Raw genomic sequence first — 18652 nt, 5'->3', positions numbered from 1 at the left:
GAGAGAGACACCCATCCAGTCATGGGCCTGAACTGGGTGTTTTGCAGCTCTCTTTGAATGAAGATGCCAGAATTCAGCCTGTGTTGCCTGCCAGGAGCTCAGATTTGGCTTCTGGCAGTGTTGTCCTTGTGGTGAGCTTGTCTTGGTATTTATGGCACTCACCACCATTGTACCTCAGCTCCTTAATAATGGCTTTTGGCTTCTCAAGCTCCCCTCTCAGATGACGTGTTTCATGAGATGAGATGCTGATGAAGTGAAGCTGGCTAAAAAGCAGCACAGCTGATAGACTCCCATCCCCCTCCATCCCTCAGGTAACATGAGCGCTTTCCTGTTTGGTTGCCTTTAATTTTGATAAACATTGGAGATTTCTCTTTCCAGTTGCATATATACATGGAACTGTCTAATAAACCTTGCTCTTGAGATGATTTCTGTGGTTTGTTAGTGACGTGTTGATCTTGAGCTTCTGACCCAAAATAAAGACAGAGGGGAATTTTGCTCTATGTTTTGTCATTTAAAAACCTCTCAGCTTCATTAAGAAGGAGTGACTGTCAGAGTCTGTGGAACTGAACATTTTGCCAATGAAAAAGTGGTTTCAGGACAGCCCAGTTTTGCAAATGGCAAAAGATGAAATCTCAATATTATGCTTGTTGCTGAGTTCAACCACAGCAACATGAATTCATCCCTGCTTAGTCTGATACTTTATCTATTCATGGTATTTTGAAATTTCAGGATTTCTAGCAATTACAGAACTGGAAGATAATTGGGCATTTTTTTTGGTGTTTGTTATTTTTAGGCATGGTCCTCCGAACCAGCTTTGTAAACTTAAAATCTGATCTAGTGAAAACACTGGATGCGATGGTCTGAAATCAAGCACAGGACTGAATCCCATGGTATGAAAGGACATTAGGTTTTACTTTGGTACCAGCTGACATCTTTACTCCTCTCTCAGCTGAGCAAAGGCATCCTAGAGCTACCAGTGAAAGGAAGCCCCAGTGGTATGGGACACCCTGCTAATGGCATCTCTTGCAGGGGCTTAGTGGGGTGACCATGGCAGCGGATGGGTGGAGACTGAGCTTCATCTGGACCCTGCCAGGGCTCAGCTCTATGGCACAAGTGTCTGCTCTGGGAGCTGGGCTGCAGCCTCTTCCTCACACAGAAAGAAAGCAAAATAACCTGCAGCCATGGTTTGATACATGGGGAGTGACAGGACTGGTCAGGGAGGCCTCTGCGTCCAGAGGGGAGCTGGGACGCCTCCCCCTCTGCAAAAGGAACGTGGGGCGTGGTGGACGTGATAGGGTTGGGGTGGCTTTCCTCCTCGGCATGGGGCGCATTGGCTGGTCCCCACTGTGCACACCTATGGCTGCTGCCCAGCCCAGCTTTCTTGCCCATAACATCAGATATTGGCATTGTGCTTGGCTCTTGTTCTGAGGCTGGCTAGGCAGAGGGAGCCAGCTGGGGAAAGCTGCTAGCATTTATGGGAAGGTGAAAGTGGCTTTATGTTTCCTGCAGTGATGTTTGCTCTTGCACTGCTGCTCCCAGCTGCCAGGCTGGACAGGGGCTGTGGCAGCACCAGTCCTGCTGGTCCATGCTGTGCCCCATTGCCCAGGGTGTCTGGCACAGCTGCTCCATAACTACAGAGCTGATCACGTCCTGTCGATCATTGGTCATTAAGGTCATCGACCAAGAGCTTCTGGCCCCCCAGAAGAATCTGGGTTGATGTTTAGAGCCCAGCATGATGTCTTGTGCCTTTGATGCTGGAGAGTCCTGCCTGGTCTGAGTGTGTGGGGTATGGAGAGCAGAGGTTCACATCACAGTAATGCCCCTACAGACTTCAAAGCCAGCATGAACCCTGGCACCTTCCCGGGCAGTTGCTGAGGCTGGACAAGCTTGTGCTTCAAAGATATAAATGGCTGCTGAGGAGAGGAAAGGACTTTGCTTATCTCCCTGGCTGCTGGGGTTTGGCTGAGATGGAATCATCCAGAATTGTAGCAAGGGGAAAGTAGCAGAATTTTCTGTCAGTAAAGATGGAGCACTTTGGGACACAGGACAGGCGTGACCTTTCCCAGCCCTGTTTCATGAGTCTGGGGACAGTTTTATCTTTAGAAAAACATTTAAAAGAATTAGGATATTAGTAAAACACCTTCTACCAGAGTTACATGCAGCATCAGTACCCTTGCCTCGATAGGAGCCATAGTTGGACTTTCTGCAGTTCACCTTTTCAGACCAATTTGCCACGATTATGCAGCAACTTGATATTATGAAACTCTGGAGTACTCATTTCTCTGTACCTCTTCTTTGAGTCCAACCAAAGTTCTTTTGGGAATGGCAACCCACCTTGATATTGATGAGTTTGCCAAAGAACATGAAGAACTCCACTTCGAGAGCTCCACTTTGGCTAGCTCTGGGACAGACAGGCAGACAGACAGAGCTTTAAGTCTCAGATAAGTTGATAAAGGTAAACGTTGGACTTACTGAGAGAAAGAGATTCCTTTTTGTTCTGTTATCTGCTCATTCCTACTTGTCAAGTTACAGATGGTTGCAAGCTTCTTGGTGCCTTTCACCCTCAAAACTCACTTTGTCCATCAAGAGATGTATTTGGCTTGTAAAATGCTTCGTATTTGAAGGGTGAAACATCAAAATAGCAGCAGCAAATGGATTTTTTAATGTTTTTTTTTTTCCCCTCAGTAGTATAAACAGGGAAATTAAAGGAGGCCTTAACTACATAAACAATTGATGTTGTTCTGGACAGTGACACAGTATCTTAGTTGCTGATTACTGGACATGTTGTTTGTTTAGAGGATGGAATAAACCATCAGGAAGGTTCAGCTGATGGGCAGCTCTGTGTAATGTTTGTGAGGTCTGTAAGAAATCCTTATATTTAATAATTTTTTTAAATGTAGGGCATGTTGCAGAACAAGCTGTGAGGCTGCTCTGTAACTCCTTGACCACCACTTGAGCCTCTGTCTGAGCAAATAATCTCACATATGTCCTTTTACACCACCTTCCTGAGGTCAGCCCTCTCTCTGCTGTGCCTAAAGCCTTCCACTTTCTGAGTTAATAATGCCCATCTGGCTGTCAGAAATAGGCAGGACATGAAGGCAGGCAGGAGGATGAGGGCAAGCTGGGCTATCACAGAGGGGCTTGTTGTAGTGGAATCCTAGACCCTGCTGGTGTGGTCTGATGCTCAGGGGTTTCACCAGCTAGTGGCTTATCCACTTCCCCCTTCTTTCCTTGTGATGGTGTGGTGTGGGCCATTACAGAGCAGCTACTGAGCTGTGGGCTACAGCAGTGTCAGACTGTAATGGTGCAGAGAATGGGAGCATCTTGGGAGGAAAGTCTCCCAGAGCCGGTTGTAAGGAACCAGCTTGTCATTCCCCCTCCTCTAAAGAGAAGGGGTGGAGAACATGCTTGCCTGAATTTTCTCATAGCCTCTGATCTCTGCTGACCCAGCTGCATGCTTTTGCTGGGAGAAATTGTGGCTGCTTAGCATGATACTCCAGTGCTGAGGACATTACTCATGGTAAAAGAGCAGTGTGTGTGGGTTGGGAGGATTAAGCTGCATATCAGAGCTGTCTAGTTGTCACTGGTGGCCTCAGAAGTATGTTGCTGCATGTCTGTTCTGTCCTGTGAAGATGCAGCTGGGTTTTCCTCGCAAGCTCAGAGAGGTGCTGTTTACCAGGATCTTTGTCTTGGCTGATGTTAATTTTCTCATTCTTATCTCTTCACCACTTCTTGCTATGTGTGTCTAGGTGTGGAGTGATGGGTGATGCCGGAGGCTGTAGGATCTGTGAGAAACTAAAGGGCTGATGAAGTGAGGAAGTAGTGTGCCTGAATCCATGGGGGGAGAATGCCAGAAAGAATTGAATGAATTTTAGACCCACCCATCTCTGTTGACTCACATGGAGCTGTGTTATGCTGCTTTTCATAGAAATGCTTCCCACCCTTTCTCCCTCTCATTTGCTGTGGGCAGCAGCTTCCCTTAATATATCCACTCAGATCCTCGCCTGCAGTAAGAAAAAAGGCATCGTATATCTCTGTCCAGGGACTGCAAATCTTGTTAGGTAGCACGTATGGAGGTAATTGCATTTAATGTAAAACATATTTGTGTTCAGCTAGCTCTGGGACAGATAGAAGTTTTATAAAGAGGGCCTGGGAGCTGGGTAAGCAGCCAAATATATCTCCACTCCTCCAAATATATCCCTCCACTAAATCAAAGTATTTCCTTTTCTATTGTAAACGCACTTGCCCAAAGACTAGCTGAAGACTTGATATGTCATAGCAGAGTCTTTCATTTGCTGCTTGGCTGCCAGTGCAAGGGGACGATAGCTGACAAGACACCTAGTAGACAGAAATGTGCATTTCACAAAAGTTCCAGTGGTGTTGGCAAGGTGGAGCCCAAAGTGTGTGTGCAGGGAAAGTCGGGGGAACTAATAATTTTCTATTCGCTCCATAATTACAGAGCTTTATATATCTATATCAATCTCTGTGTGTGCACATGTACACAAAGCTTCACTTTGTAGTATAAGAAAATAATGTCTGTTTTTCTTCTATCCATACCAACCCTGAATCTGTGGGTCCTCTTGAAAAAAAAAAAACAACGTTCAAGCCTGGTTTAGACTGTAATCTAGCACACTGAGCTCTGCGTGAGTATGGAGTGCACAATCAAGCCTACAGATTATAGAGATTATTTGTTTCTCCCACATGCTGGCAAATGTGTCTGAGCTGGTATCAGGGACCTAGTTTGATATGTCTGGTTATAAGTATCTAGATTTGTGGTAGCCCAGATTTCTTACACAGAGACACCAGCCAAACAGCATCACCACAGGCAGACTCTGGTGACCTCTAGGACCTGTTTTGGATACAGTATGAAGCAGTGTTGTTCAGCCTGTCTCAGCATTGTGTGTTTAACAGTGAAATGACCTAATGGCGAAGTGTTACACAATTGCCTGGCAGCAGGCACCCCAAGGTGGAACAGGGCTCCTTTCCAAAGGAAGTCCTTGGGCATGATGTTACAGGGTGTGCAGAGCTTTATTCACAGATAGTGTCCCTGGAGCTGGGGGCTGCTGGGGCCTTGTGGTGCTGTCCATACCCCGTCTGCCAGATGCTGCTTGACCAGTGGGGAAAGCCAGTCAGGGAGCTCTTTTGAAGGAGACCAGAGACTATGCCTTTGCGTGAGACTTAACTTGTACAAAGTTGCGTTTGCAGGTTTTGTTCCTTGCGGTGTCTTTCAGCCCTCCTCGCCTTCCCATGCAGCAGTGCAGCTCTGTCTGCTCAAAGGAGAGAGGCTGGTGCAAAGCTTTAAGTCATCCGAGAGTGGAGCAGGACCAAAGCTGTTTCAGGCAGTGCAACATTCACTGAGTGCCTGTGAGCCTGAAAGCTTTTGCTCATTTTTGGAGTCCTTTTGGTTGGGTTGTGTAAGCTGCCTGGTAGCTGTCAGTATTCTGAGCGCCTCTGCCTTCCCTTCCTGGCCATATGCCTGCCCTTGCTGCTCACCGTGGCTGTGCAGAGATGGGACAAAAATAAAAGCAGGAGAAGGTCTTCCCAGTGGCAGCTCTCTGCTCTTCACTTAGTAACAGAAATGTTTTTTCTTTCCTGGCCTAACTGGTAGGTGAGCAGATCTCAAAAGAGTGTTGACAACACTGAGATAAGCCCAGACCTTACTGCGGGGTGAGGGGGGAAGGGAATGTTATTACTAGCTATAAATCATCCTAAAAGGATGGGGGATGGGTTCCCTGCAGTACCGTGCCCTTGTGCAGACATGTTTGCTCAGAGTAATCCTGGCAGGGAGTACAAGCTGGATATTGTAGGGGAGCAGTTTGTGGATGGTTGCATTTTAGGGCAAGTTATTTCCAGAACTGAAGAAACTGGATTTTAAAGCACGTTTCCTTTTGGCAAATTCACTTATCTTTTTTGTTACTGTGCATCATTGTAGCTTCCCCTCAGGGGAGAGGTTTGTGTGGTACCTGAGTGGATGTAATTGCCCTTGTGCTACCAGTGGCTTTTATCTGATGGAGAAGAGCACTCACATTTCAAATTCCTGTGAAGTGGACACAGAAGGGGAATGTGACACCACAAGCACTGGCTTGAGATATTACTGTGAATGCCACTTGCTCATCCCCATTGCTCTTGGGAATTTCTTCAGGAGGCTTCAGTATTTAGTGTCCCTGACTGATCTGGCTCAGCTGCTCCTTGTGGTACAGGATCATTTCTAGCAGCCTGCCACATTGTATAGATTGTTGGTCTTTAAATGCAAGCTATATGGCCGAGCCTCCGGCAGTGTTTCACTTACTCTTGACCCTTTGGCAGTCTTGTTTGATCAAAAATGAATCACAGTAATAAGGTGCTGAGCTCAGTGCAACTCACAGGGGTGAGTAATGTGCTGCTCTCCCTCCTTTGGTATTAGAGGAAGTAAAGGCACCAAGAAACCAATTGACTTGGTTAAGGCCAAGTGACCCACAGTGTGTCTCCTGCAGTCTCCCTCTGGTGTAGAGATGTCTTTAGGGATCTGTCTCATGGTTTCTAAAATGACAGCTTCCAAATCTGATGTGAATATGGGTGACTTCCAGTGCCCAAGATTTCTTCATGGCTTCTAGCTGTCCCTGCCACAAGGTTTGCATGAAGGGGTTCTCAAAGCAATGCATCCAGTGGAGCAGCAGCAAGCTACACTCAGTGGTCTTAGTAGGTCACCAGCCAGCTGCAGGCTGCAGCTTGGGAGATGATGATCTTCACATTTAAAGCAGATTTTCTGTATCCGTCTGGTGGCTCATCTGGTCACTTCATTAGCACTTCCTCTGTCACTTTGTATTCTGCTTTGAAACATTAAAAGTGGTGAGGTTTTTGTTTGACCTATCTGATGATCTTTGGGTAAATATTGAGCACCTTGGCTAACCTTGGACATCTGTGATACACATCTATGTCCTTCCCGTTTCCATGGAATACTGTCTTAGTGGAGAGGTGAAATAAAGAAAAGCAGTTTATGATCTTCCCACTGGTTAGGGGAAATTTCCCTCTACAGCTGTGAGGCGATGTGCTGAACAGCCTCAGTTTTGGCCCAGGGAAAGCAGTGATTGCAGCTAATGTGTGTCACCTCCAGGACATGAAGGTTTCCCTAGGGGCAATGATTTGCCATCCAATCCCACATTAGGAATCTCTAAATCTTGTGAACAATGTTTATTTATGTATGATAGCTCTGCTGGTTTGCTCAGCTGCTTTCCAGCATGCTGAAACCTAGCATGAATGTGTAGAATGAATGCCAGTTACAACAGACTCATAAACGAGGTATGTCTCAGCTGTGAGGCATGTTTTAATCTGTATTTGTGTCTGAGATTAGCCCACCCTTCTAATTTCCTCTGCCTATTCAATAATTGATGAGAGCCCACAGTAATCATTATGCTTCTTCCACAAAATCATTTAAACTGCACAAAATCTTATGTAGTGTTTGCAAAGCCACAAACAAATGTGACATTCTTCACCCTCTGCCCAGGCAATAATTTAGTCCCAAAGAGGTCTTGCTTGTTAAGAGGATGCCCCTTTAAAAGAAGTAGGAAAAGAATGAATGAGCCATTTAGTTGATTTGCTTGAAAATGCCAAGTTTCAGCTGGGACCTTCTTTTTCATGAGGAGTATCATAATGATGGCATTCCTGCTTAGTGTCTTCTGCTTGGGATCTCTGAGGTTATGTTGAGCTCCTTCCCATCAGTGATTTCTCAGGTAGAGCACAGCAGCTCTTTAGCAGTGCAGTGGTGTAACTGGGAAGCCAAGCACCACACATGCAAAGGAAAGGGAGATGTAGTATGACAGAATGTGTCAAGCTAAGTTGTGGTCAACCTGGCAGGCTGCGGATGATGCTTCTTTTTCAGAAAGTATCTTCAGGTTGTGGTTTAAAGATGAAGTTACTGATGCCTTTTTCCTTTCCGGTCTACTTATTAGATAAAGCACTGCTTTGGGATTGATCTCACTAAAGTGTGTTTGTTGCAGCTGTTCCTGGCAAAACCAGTTCATTACAACTAAAGAAGCAATCCAAAATCTTGACCCCAGCTGTTTCTCCCAAGGACAGAAACAAATGAGATCATGATGCAGATGGAGGTGTTTGTGATTGGCAGTGATTATATTGCAATGACTCTGATCCTCTTTTTTGTCACTTCCATTCTTAGAAACTCCAACTTCCTGGCTGTCCTCAGCACCTTCTGTTTAGGAGAGCACTTCTCTGTCCAGCAAAGAACAGTTGCTTTCTGTACAATCTCACTCTCTAGCACAAAGAAAATTGCCTTAAGTGAAAATATAATTTTTGTTATTTACTTGCTGTCCCCTCCCCAGACTGTGGGTGCCGAAACAGAATCCTGCCCCTAATACTGAGGAATATCTGAGGGACCCAGATAGGTTTCTGCTGAGAATTTACTTCCATGAATTTTCACCTCTTTGCTTCCAGGTACCAGTGAGAGAAACCCTGAGTGCTTTACCTGTCTGGGGCTTTTTTCAATGTTTCTATGGAAAGCTCTCCATTGAAAGTCCAATCATTCTTTTTGTTTTCTCTTAGGTGACTCCAGGTAGCAAAGCTGCAGTAGCCAACTTGTGTATAGGAGACCAGATCATAGCTATTGATGGAGTTAACACAGATAACATGACGCACCTTGAGGCACAGAACAAAATCAAGGGTTGCACAGATGAACTAACTCTGACGGTCAGCAGGTACATCACTGAGCAAGGTGGGGTGGGGAGAGAGGGAGGGATTTGGGGTGGGCAGTAGCTATGTTTTGGGTTGACAAAAGACTTCTGGCTGGTTTGTTTAATTTGACCTCTTAGTGCTTTCTCTGGTCAGGCACTGTATAGCAACTCCATTTCAGCCTTTAATCCTAATGCAGCTTGCGTTTGCTGCGTTTGACCTTATGAAAACAATTTTCCCACTGAGAAATTGGCTGATAATTTGTGGCAAGGTCTGGCAGCCTGTTCTGTTGCTCCTGACAGCAAAGATTGGTCTTGTGAAAACTTCACTCATAAACAACTGGAACCTGGGGGTTTTTGAGGGTGCTGGGGATTTATCCTTCCTCTTGGTTTGAATTGTAGCCTTGGGTCTCAGCACTTGGCAAAGTCACATGGTATATGCAGCATGGCATTTCTAGTTGCTCTGGAGTGAGTTTTTCCTGTGGCTGCCTCCTCCCAGAGCAATTGTCCATGAGCATCATGGCAGATGCAAGGGAAGTGCTTTCAGAAGGAGTGCAAAAGCATGACAGTAGTTTAGTTGTTCAGGGCTTTTCCGTGATTAACAGAAGACTTTTACCATAGCAATTACAATGCCAGGAGTTCAGCAGGCATTTCCCAGTTCAGGAAGAAGAGATGGGTCTTGGCCAAAAAAAGCCTGGTAATTCATTGAGGGAATTCACAGAGGAAAGAAGAGAGCACAGTGCTGGCAGTGTGAATGGGTGGCAAGCATTGCAACAGCCTGTTAGCCCCACAGTTTCTCATAATGGCCTCTGACCTGGCAGCCTGTAATCTTCCTGCAAAAGAGTGCTCCTTTTCCTCTCTAATATCTGGCTGCTTGACTTAGCAAACCAGTGCCGTGTGGCTCTGGCTGGGAGAGAGGAGGGGAGGCTAGGGCTCTTTCAGCCTGCGGGCAAGCTCACTCTTACAGATCATTGAGTCTGTAAAATCTGTTTGCTTATGTTAATTAAAAAGTCGTTAACTTTATAGCTACCCTATGCATGTTTCATGGGCCTTGGGTATGGAAGCTGCCCATGTAGAGATTTCTAGCTGCATATGCAGCTGTGTAAAATGATGCAGGGGACCTTGATTTAGCAGAGCTCAACTCTTTTTCAAGACCCCCTTTCAATGAGGTAGCATGAGTGTGTGTTGGACGCTTCTGCTGCTGTACTGATTGATGAGCACTGCTGACAAAAGGGACGAGGAGTGTCAAGACCACAAGGATGTGAAAGCATTGATCTGACTACTTATCTGACTTCTTATCAGGATTTGATATTGCTACTCATTGCTCGGTATCAACTCCATTTTATATAATTCTGAGGGACTTTAAGTCTTTGGTCATCCTCGCTCTTGGGAGTAATGTTCTGCTTAGGGAAGAATTTCTTACTATTTGGGTACTTGATAGCCTGATAGCTGCTAGAGATGTGTTTGTATTGGGGAATATGATACTGCAGGAGGCTTTCTTGGAGGAGAAACTCTTCTTTAATGCCAAAAGACAACAGCATGTATCACGTGATCTTTCCTGGTTGTGCTCTGTTGAGAATAATTTATCCCTAGCATCCAGCTGTCTCCTTCTGGCCCCCTGTAACTGTGTTGTCCCAAATGCAGCTGGACACAATTGTCAGAATTGTTATGTCTCTATCCTTGCTGCTGAGGCTGGAGACCTTTACTTTGCAGTCTAGGACCAAGACCTTAAAATGGAAGATCTTGAGAAGAGGCCTAGAGGGGTGATAGATTAGGCGTTTTAAAACAGTTGGAACCCACGCTTCATCTTCTTGTTCAGCTTAGGGTAGAGGAAATGGGTGAGGAAAGCTGACTGGGTCAGTGGTCAGCCCCCCTCTGTGAAGAAGGGAAGCTACAGAGGTGGAAAGGGTGGAAGACACTTTGGAAAAGAAGTGCCACCTGAAAAAGTGGTGTGGCTTGGGCTTCCTGAACCTTGGTGGGCAAACTCTGTTAGTAAGGCTTGACTGTACAGTTAGTGAGGAAGGCTGACAACACAGTCAGGTCAGAGCTGGAAGTTTTTTCTCGGTCAAAGTAGCTCTGTGAGTATTTGGCTGAGTATGAAAATGAAAGCGTAATACTTCAACATCACCATCTCTCGGGTCTGGTCTCCAGGCTCTGCAGTTGTAGCTTGTTGTTGAATCAGTTGTACCAAATAGCTGTACTGGTAAAGACCACAGGTCTGCAGTATCTCTGCTGTAGAAAGCCTTTACAAGTGGCTGGAGGCTGGAAAAGTTTTAGGGAAGTATTGCACTGTGCTTGTCTCTTGTGCTCCTTCTGTGGACCAAAGCAAAGTTTATATGTGTTCTGCAAATATGCAACCCTCTTTTCTCTTTTAATGGAAGTCAAGTGGTTAAGATGTCTTCATGTTTAGCTGTACTGATGATTATTTAAGAGAAGTGTAAATGCAGAAAATTGAAAGGACTGAAACACTTCTGGTAGAGGAAATGCTGTTTGCAGTGTGTACTTGATTGTGAATATCAACAGCATTCCAATGTTTCCTGTTTCAGTATTTTCCTTAACAATGATAACAGTCCAAAAATATTTCAGATCAGATTGTAGGCAGGAAATCTAGTCTTAACACATGTCACCATTAAAAATGTATCAAATTACTAGCTGAAGAAAACATGCCTGGTCTGCTTTTTCACCCAAAGGTGCAAATCTGTTAATTGCCTAGGATTTAAAACCCAGCCACAAATTGCTTTCCCTGAATATGCTTTTTTAAGCAGGACTGCCAGGTGCTTTACTGTTTGATGTGTGAAGATTTGGAAGGGTCTGTTTTCAGCCTCAAAAGTGGGTATTCAACAATGTTGGCGCGTATGTATACACCAAATTCCTGCTGAACTTAACATGTCTGGCAGCTCCCTGTTCTTTTCTGAGCCTGTATTTGTTCATTCATTTTGCTTTTTGTTTAAGGCTAGGGAGTGCTTTTAGAAATGTAGTTCTCCAGGAAATCAAAATAAAGGTTCCATTATTGACTTCAGCCACGTAAATTCAAGCTCAGCACCATGGTTTTGTATGGTACCTGGAGAAAGACTGACCTACAGCAGACAGTGTGCTTCAGTCAACTCAAAACCACTTGGTTGATAAACTGAGAAATTTCACAGGCAAATTTTTGAGCTTCTCCCATTCATAGGAAAAACAAAAGTTTGGATCTTGTGTCTTTGAGAAGAGCTGCCCTTCTCCCCTTTTCCCCTCCCCGCTCTTTTCCCAATTAGGGAGTGTAAATGTCAGTGTAACATGCTAAGTCAAGCAAAGCCTCCCCATAGTCTGCACCCCTTCCAAGCTTACCTCTGATTTTCCTTTAATGGGGGTAAGCAGCAAGACCTGTCCAACAGACTGGAGAAGCTATCAACTTCCTATGGAAACTTGGTGTATTTTGGGAAGGACACTTGCTCTGACGAAGAGCACTCAGAGAAGGGAAGGCTCAGGAGGAACAATTCTAGAACAAAATCCTCCTGGTAACCAAAAGATCCAGGCATTACCAATGTCAGTGATAATGTTCATGATGAATTCGACATACACATCTGTGTACCTGTAGCTGCACATGGGGGTGTTGATTGATGAGAAAATGAACATGAGCTGGCTTCAGTGTGCGCTCGCAGCCCAGAAAGCCAACCGTATCCTAGGCTGCATCAAAAGGAGCGTGACCAGCAGGACGAAGGAGGTGATCCTGCCCCTCTACTCTGCTCTCGTGAGACCTCACTTGGAGTATTGTGTGCAGTTCTGGTGTCCTCAACATAAAAAGGACATGGAACTGTTGGAACAAGTCCAGAGGAGAGCCACGAGGATGATCAGGGGACTGGAGCACCTCCCGTATGGAGACAGGCTGAGAAAGTTGGGGCTGTTCAGCCTGGAGAAGAGAAGGCTGCATGGAGACCTCATAGCAGCCTTCCAGTATCTGAAGGGGGCCTACAAGGATGCTGGGGAGGGACTCTTCATCAGGGACTGTAGTGACAGGACAAGGGGTAACGGGTTCAAACTTAAACAGGGGAAGTTTAGATTGGATCTAAGGAAGAAATTCTTTACTGTAAGGGTGGTGAGGCACTGGAATGGGTTGCCCAGGGAGGTTGTGAATGCTCCATCCCTGGCAGTGTTCAAGGCCAGGTTGGATGAGGCCTTGGGTGGCATGGTTTAGTGTGGGGTGTCCCTGCCCATGGCAGGGGGGTTGAAAGTAGATGATCTTCAGGTCCTTTCCAACCCTAACTATTCTATGATTAAAAGTAGGCAGATATTCATTGAAGCACAGGTGAAAATTGTTTCTAAAACAAATGGCTTTTTGCCTGTGGCTTTAGTCACCAAATGGGTGGTAGAACTGTGCAGCCGTGAGCAATTTGGAGGTACAGTGGTTGGTTTGGAGTTTTTTGTTGGTGGGGTTGTTTTTTGTGGTTTTTTGTTTGTTTTCTTCCCCAACTAAGAAAAAGTGTTCCTACAGCGAGTCTGGCCTTACCTCTATGTTTGGAGGCAGGTTGGGGGTGGTAATAAGAGAAGAATATTTGTGAAAAGGGACTGCAAACATGTAATCTTTTGTTCTGCTCCTAATGTCCTTTTCTTCAATTTTCAAGCTGCTTTTCTGCAGCTCTGCTGCCAGCATATAATATATTGATGCACCGTTTTTGTTTGCAAAACAGTCTGTTACTTTGCTGAAAGTGATGCCAAGGAATGAAGTTATGTATTTGTTTTTTGAAAAGTGCTGGAATTGGGGAAGTCAGATCTGCTACCAGTACATGTTAAATGCATTGTCAGAAAGGATCAAGTGTAGATGCTTATGAAGAAGAAGAGAGCATCTGTGCAATGTCATCTGCATTTTATTTGGGAGGTTCAGTTGCCTCTTGCTTGCTCCGCATGTTTGCAGGTTTTGGCTTTGGGTACTAGTTGCACAAAGCCGCAATAGACTTGAATTTGTGTTCTAGGAAGTTGGTGGAATCCATTGACTCATTTAGGTTTGCTTTTTGCTTCCCTGCCAAGAAAAGTTTTCCAGCTCTGTCATCTTACTAATAATTCCTCTGGCCTTGGGAAAAGCCGATGCTCTGCTTGCAGCTATATTAGGGCATGCAGATGGCCTGACACTCTGTGGCAGCTCACAACCTCTCCATGGCTGGTGTGGTGCTTCCGGCCCTCCTGGGTGCATACTGGCAGCTTTTACTAAGGATTGGAAAGTTCAAAGTCATTTTGGGAAGTGAAGCTTGCCACTGATTGTGGTTTACAGCCTCTTAGGTGAGGCAAAAGTAGTTAGTTAACTCTGTAGCTGGCTAGTGGAGGAACAGTGTGAGTTTGAGCACTCGGGTGTGTTTTATCAGTCATAGCTCTGCAACGAAACTGCTTATGATAAACTTTTGTTGCTGCTTCTTGTAGCTGGAGTTGCCCTTTTGGTTTTAGTAGCTGTGTGAAGAGGCACCTGAAGTGCAAGGAGCAGAGGGCCATGTGTGAAGGAGTGAATATGGGGCCTCTTGTCTCTAGGAAGTTGTGACTAGCATTGCTGTTTGAATTGGCAATAGGCTGCATGCCACTGCAGTACAGTTTTGTTTGCCAAAGAGAGTAATTCCATTAACGGATGGTTGCTAAAAGTGACTGCTCGTATTTAAATCCAAGGGCATGTACTTTGCAGTTGTTGCAGCTAAAAGGCTAATTAAAAAGTACCTTCCTGGTAGCCTGACAGCTCTTGTAGCTAGTTTCTAAACGTTATTAAAATGCCTGTCTAAAAACTCTGGGGAGTTTTCAAAGAGTAATTCTTTAGGTCTTTCCTCATTTTTTCTGCTAGCAAACTTTGTGTTGTACAGAGAAGTTTTCAATCTGTACGTGTTTATACTTTGCTATCTTAGTTGTGTCCATCCCAGTGTTTGAAATGAGAATGTAAATGTGACGTTTTTTTCTTCATGGAACTTACACAGTTCTTGGTGTACAGAAAGAGACCCTCATTTTCCAGCTCTCAATTCTCCCTTGAAGCTATGGCACAGCTCTGCACGCAAAGCATTGATAGCAAAATCTGTTCTTGTGATGTTTATATTATACCATGTTCAAGCCAAGCTTCTTGAAAAATGTTGTATTTTGTAAATACCTCTCCAGATTCCTGCCTTGACTTGCATGTAGTTTCTTTCCTTCCCTTCCTACCAGTACCTCCCCTTCCAAACTAGAATCAGAGAAATTCCCTTCTAATCATTGGTCTTGGTTTCTGCCTGGATGAAATAGCTCATTCCCTGGCCCTGTCTTGGTAGCTTTCTCTCCTGTAGTAAGGAAAACAGCATGGAAATGTAAACTGCAAACATGACGAAGTTTGTATATCCACGTGCCTGCAATTAATTTGCTTGGCACTTGTTTCCAGGCTTGTTTGTTTCATGTTGTTGTATTTTCTTTCTGCACTGTTTAAGTGGTGCTCTCTGCTGGAGTCTCATTGAAAAAATATGCATTAGAAACCATATTATAAATATTCATCAATTTAAGCAGGAGTCTGTGAGATCCTATGGGGCTTTCACCAAAGATGGGGTGGGTTTCCACAGTATGTTGTTGGACATCCAGCCCCACCACTGGTGGAGAGGCAGGTCTGGTAGCCCTGCTAGCATGGCCACACTCTGTGGCAGAGGTACAGTGAGCATGGAGGTAGTTTTGTGGCTGGGGATCTTCTCTCCCAAATCAGGGAAAAAATCCTCCAGAAAGCTACTACAGTCCTACCTGTAGAAGCCTGCTGTGAACTAAGGCACCATTGTGAAGCCTGGGTTTGAGCTATGTACTCTGATGCCTGTTCCCGGCTTCATATAAATAAGATATGAAAAAATGTAGATAAGATACAAACATGATGAGTCTAATGAATCTGCCCTACTGTCTGTGTCTTATGCCCACACATCTCAGCCTTTCAGAAAGTCCCTGGCTAGCAGTGGGACAGGAGGTGAAGTTTTAGGTGCTGTTTTTCTTTCTCCTTCATGCTTCAGTAAAAGTGCAAGCACTGACACCAGGAACAGGTGCAGAAAACCCTTGCTGAGAGCTGGAACCGTAGTGGTTCTACTGATGGCCTGCAGACCATGGGCTTCACTGGCAGTGTGGTGGAATGGGGCATGCACCTTTTCAGAGCTAGATAAAGACAGGGAAGCAAAGCTGTCTTTTCTTGGTGGCTTCACTGGGGCTATAAATGGGCTGCTGAGAGTGGCTGAAGGGCTTTGCTGCAGCTGTTGTGAAGACAAAGGGAAGCTTTATCCTTCCAGCCTTAGAGGGACAACCATGCGGGCTATATAACCTTTCTGTTTGGATAACTTTTAAACTGGATTGAAAGTAAAGCCTGGAGTGACCTTGCTGCTTCCATTTATATCCAGTGACAAATCAGAATGGCAGCAAGCTGGGAAACGAACTTGAGCTTTTGCTTTGCTAATAAATAAGGGAGAAAAATCTGGTAAAAAAAGCCCCAAAACAACCAAAACCCACTGGCTGCAGTAGTTGGCCATAGCTGCCTCTGCTATGCTGGAGACCAGTGTGCTGTGCCACCTCAAATGCACTGAGTGGGGGGCAGTGGGATGAAAGCAAGTGCCTGAGAAGTCTCCACTCCATATTCATACATTGGCCTGCTCTGAGCTTAAATTTCCTGTCTCATTAAGGCCTTTTGGGGCTTCTGACATCTGATAATATTAAGCTGCTGTAAAAAAGATAATGCTACCTCAAAATTACTTAGATCACTGCCAGTGGGAACCGGCACATGGATGCCTCATGCCAGAAATCAGCTGAAGTGTTTAATGCTCTCTGACCCGCTCTTTCATCTCTTGATGCAGCAGCCAGTGTCCACTTGCTCGCAGCCTGGCTGGCAGGGTATTTGATTTCCCTATACTTTGATGTGTTCCTTGTTTTTCTAGAGGAGATGAAACTTGGTCACACATCAGTTCAAAACACTTTCAAAGTATAAGGCTTTGCATTGGTCAACAGGCTACTCTGCTCCGCAAATACAATTTTCAAGTGCAAAAACCTCTATCTTAGGCTGTGACTGTCAGTTGATAGCCATAATCTGGGTAAAACTGCTTAAAGCGTGGGTTGCCAGAAGCAAGGAGGGATTGGTTGTTTTATACTCGGGATATGTTGTGCATTCAGTAACAGCAGCTGTTGAGACAAGATAATGATTAGATTGGCGTAGATCTGATCCCATGCAGCTGTTACATTCATATTTGTTAGTCTGTGTGTGCCATAACTTGCCAGATGTCAGGATTTGGGTGACAGGTTCTTGGGTATTAGCACTGCGGCTGGTCCTGCAAGATGCAGTAGCCTGGAATCAAAGGTTTGCTGTACCTGAATGCTTGTAAAGGATATCTGGTGTGACCTGTGTCTTTGTACTTTCCTGTGGAAGGGGGTGCAGCACAGCAGACTTAATTCAGGTTTCTTCTGTGTAAAGTCCAGAGTGCAACAGAGGCAATAGCAGGTCAATAAAATTTCTCCTCTTCCCAGAGTGAGAATGCTGCCTGCCGTTGCCTCCCACTGAGCTGCTCTCTGGATGTAAGTGTTAAAATACTATTTATGCAGCAAATGTCTGGGATGTGCATGTGCATCACAGTTAAGTTTGGGCTGTTTAAAAGATGTCCTGATATTGGAGGGCTTCTAGAAGAATGGTATAGATCAGACTGAATTTATCATTGGTAGCTCTATCGACTATTTCTCCATTTCTCCATCCTTATCAGTTTTATAAGCCTTTTCTGTTTAAAGGTTGGAGGGTTTTTTTCCAGTTATCAATCTAATACTCAATGAAAGTATTCGTGTTTTGGAAAATACTTAAATTGGAGCTGGCCCTGCACCCACAAATACCTGGGAAGTACATCTATCTGCAGTTGCAGATTCCAAAAAGGGCTCTTGTCAAAACAGGACGTGGTTTTCAAAACTCATCCTAAAAGTTTATCAGCCATCTGGTTGTTGCATTATGCAATGTTTAGCACTGAACTACAGTTTTCGCTCAGCAATACTGCAGCCACTTGTTTCCTACCATTAAAAACCTTGGGAAAAGTGGCACTGTTTAGTCCATCTGAGATATCAACTACTGTTGTACTTCTGACAAATGTTGATAATATATGTTTCCCACAAAGTATCTCAAGCAGATCGAAGCACTCTTCTTCTTCCTCACCACTTGTTTGTTGTTCTCTGGGACATAGCAAAACTCCAAAATGATGATGGTAAGAGCGGTTGGTTTTGGTCATAGATCTTAATTTGTGTTTCAGGCTGCTGTGAGTAGCTGGGTCAGACCACAGACCAGTAAAGGTTATGTAGACTTTCTCTGACACATGATGTCATCTCAGTTCTTAGGGGTTTGGTTTGGTTTTTTCCTCCCCACAATTCCCAAAAGCCTCTTTGTTTAGCATGGATACTGCTGTATAAATAAGAAGAAAATTTCAGAGACCTAAACAAAAAAATATTTCTAGGTTATCCAAGGCAGCAAAATGCTTCAAGAGCAAAATGCTATCTGTATAGTCAGTTTCTCTTCCCAGCTATCCATAAAAGCTGAAGCACACAGTAATCTGAATTGTCCCATTTAATTAAAGGATCTGCATCTAAGGGATATTTCCAGCTTCTGCTGTTGAGTGACCCCCAACTTTACTGTCTGATTTGGTGCCCATGCTTGATGTATTGCCAGTGAAGTCCCAAAGGATAAGCCAGGACAGTCACTGCTGAGATCCTGTCTTTCTCCAAGGACCTTGTACAACATAACTAAGTCATTCAAGTTACATGCCTAAAATGAGGCTGTCTAGATTCCTTCTGATGTGGATAGTGTTATATAAAAGACTGGGGAAATGTTTGGGAAATTGATGAACCTTAGGTATTTTAGTAACAACAATGATGTTTCCTGATGAAAACGGATTATTCAAAATTTGTGTGTTGCAGAACAGAGTCAAAAGTCTGGTCACCACTTGTAAATGAGGAGGGAAAGACACATCCTTATAAGATGAATCTGGCCTCTCAGCCACAGGTAAGTAATGGAATAACTGACTGCTGTTCCT

The 18652-nt window shown here is 44.6% G+C and overlaps 1 protein-coding gene across 1 annotated transcript in view; it reads left to right on the top strand.

Annotated features, from left to right (window-relative positions):
- PDLIM1 (PDZ and LIM domain 1) overlaps window positions 1–18652 on the top strand; it is a 43987-nt gene that overhangs the window by 3182 nt on the left and 22153 nt on the right. The window contains exons 2-3 of the mRNA XM_080620893.1: window positions 8536–8687; window positions 18537–18621. Coding sequence (XP_080477019.1) covers window positions 8536–8687; window positions 18537–18621 — 237 coding nt within the window. The remainder of the gene's footprint in view (window positions 1–8535; window positions 8688–18536; window positions 18622–18652) is intronic.

The sequence above is a fragment of the Psittacula echo genome (genome assembly GCF_963264785.1).
Source record: "Psittacula echo genome assembly, chromosome: 6".
NCBI classification, from domain to species: domain Eukaryota; kingdom Metazoa; phylum Chordata; class Aves; order Psittaciformes; family Psittacidae; genus Psittacula; species Psittacula echo.
Note: the sequence above shows the minus strand (reverse complement) of the source record. Positions and strands in the feature narration are given on the sequence as shown.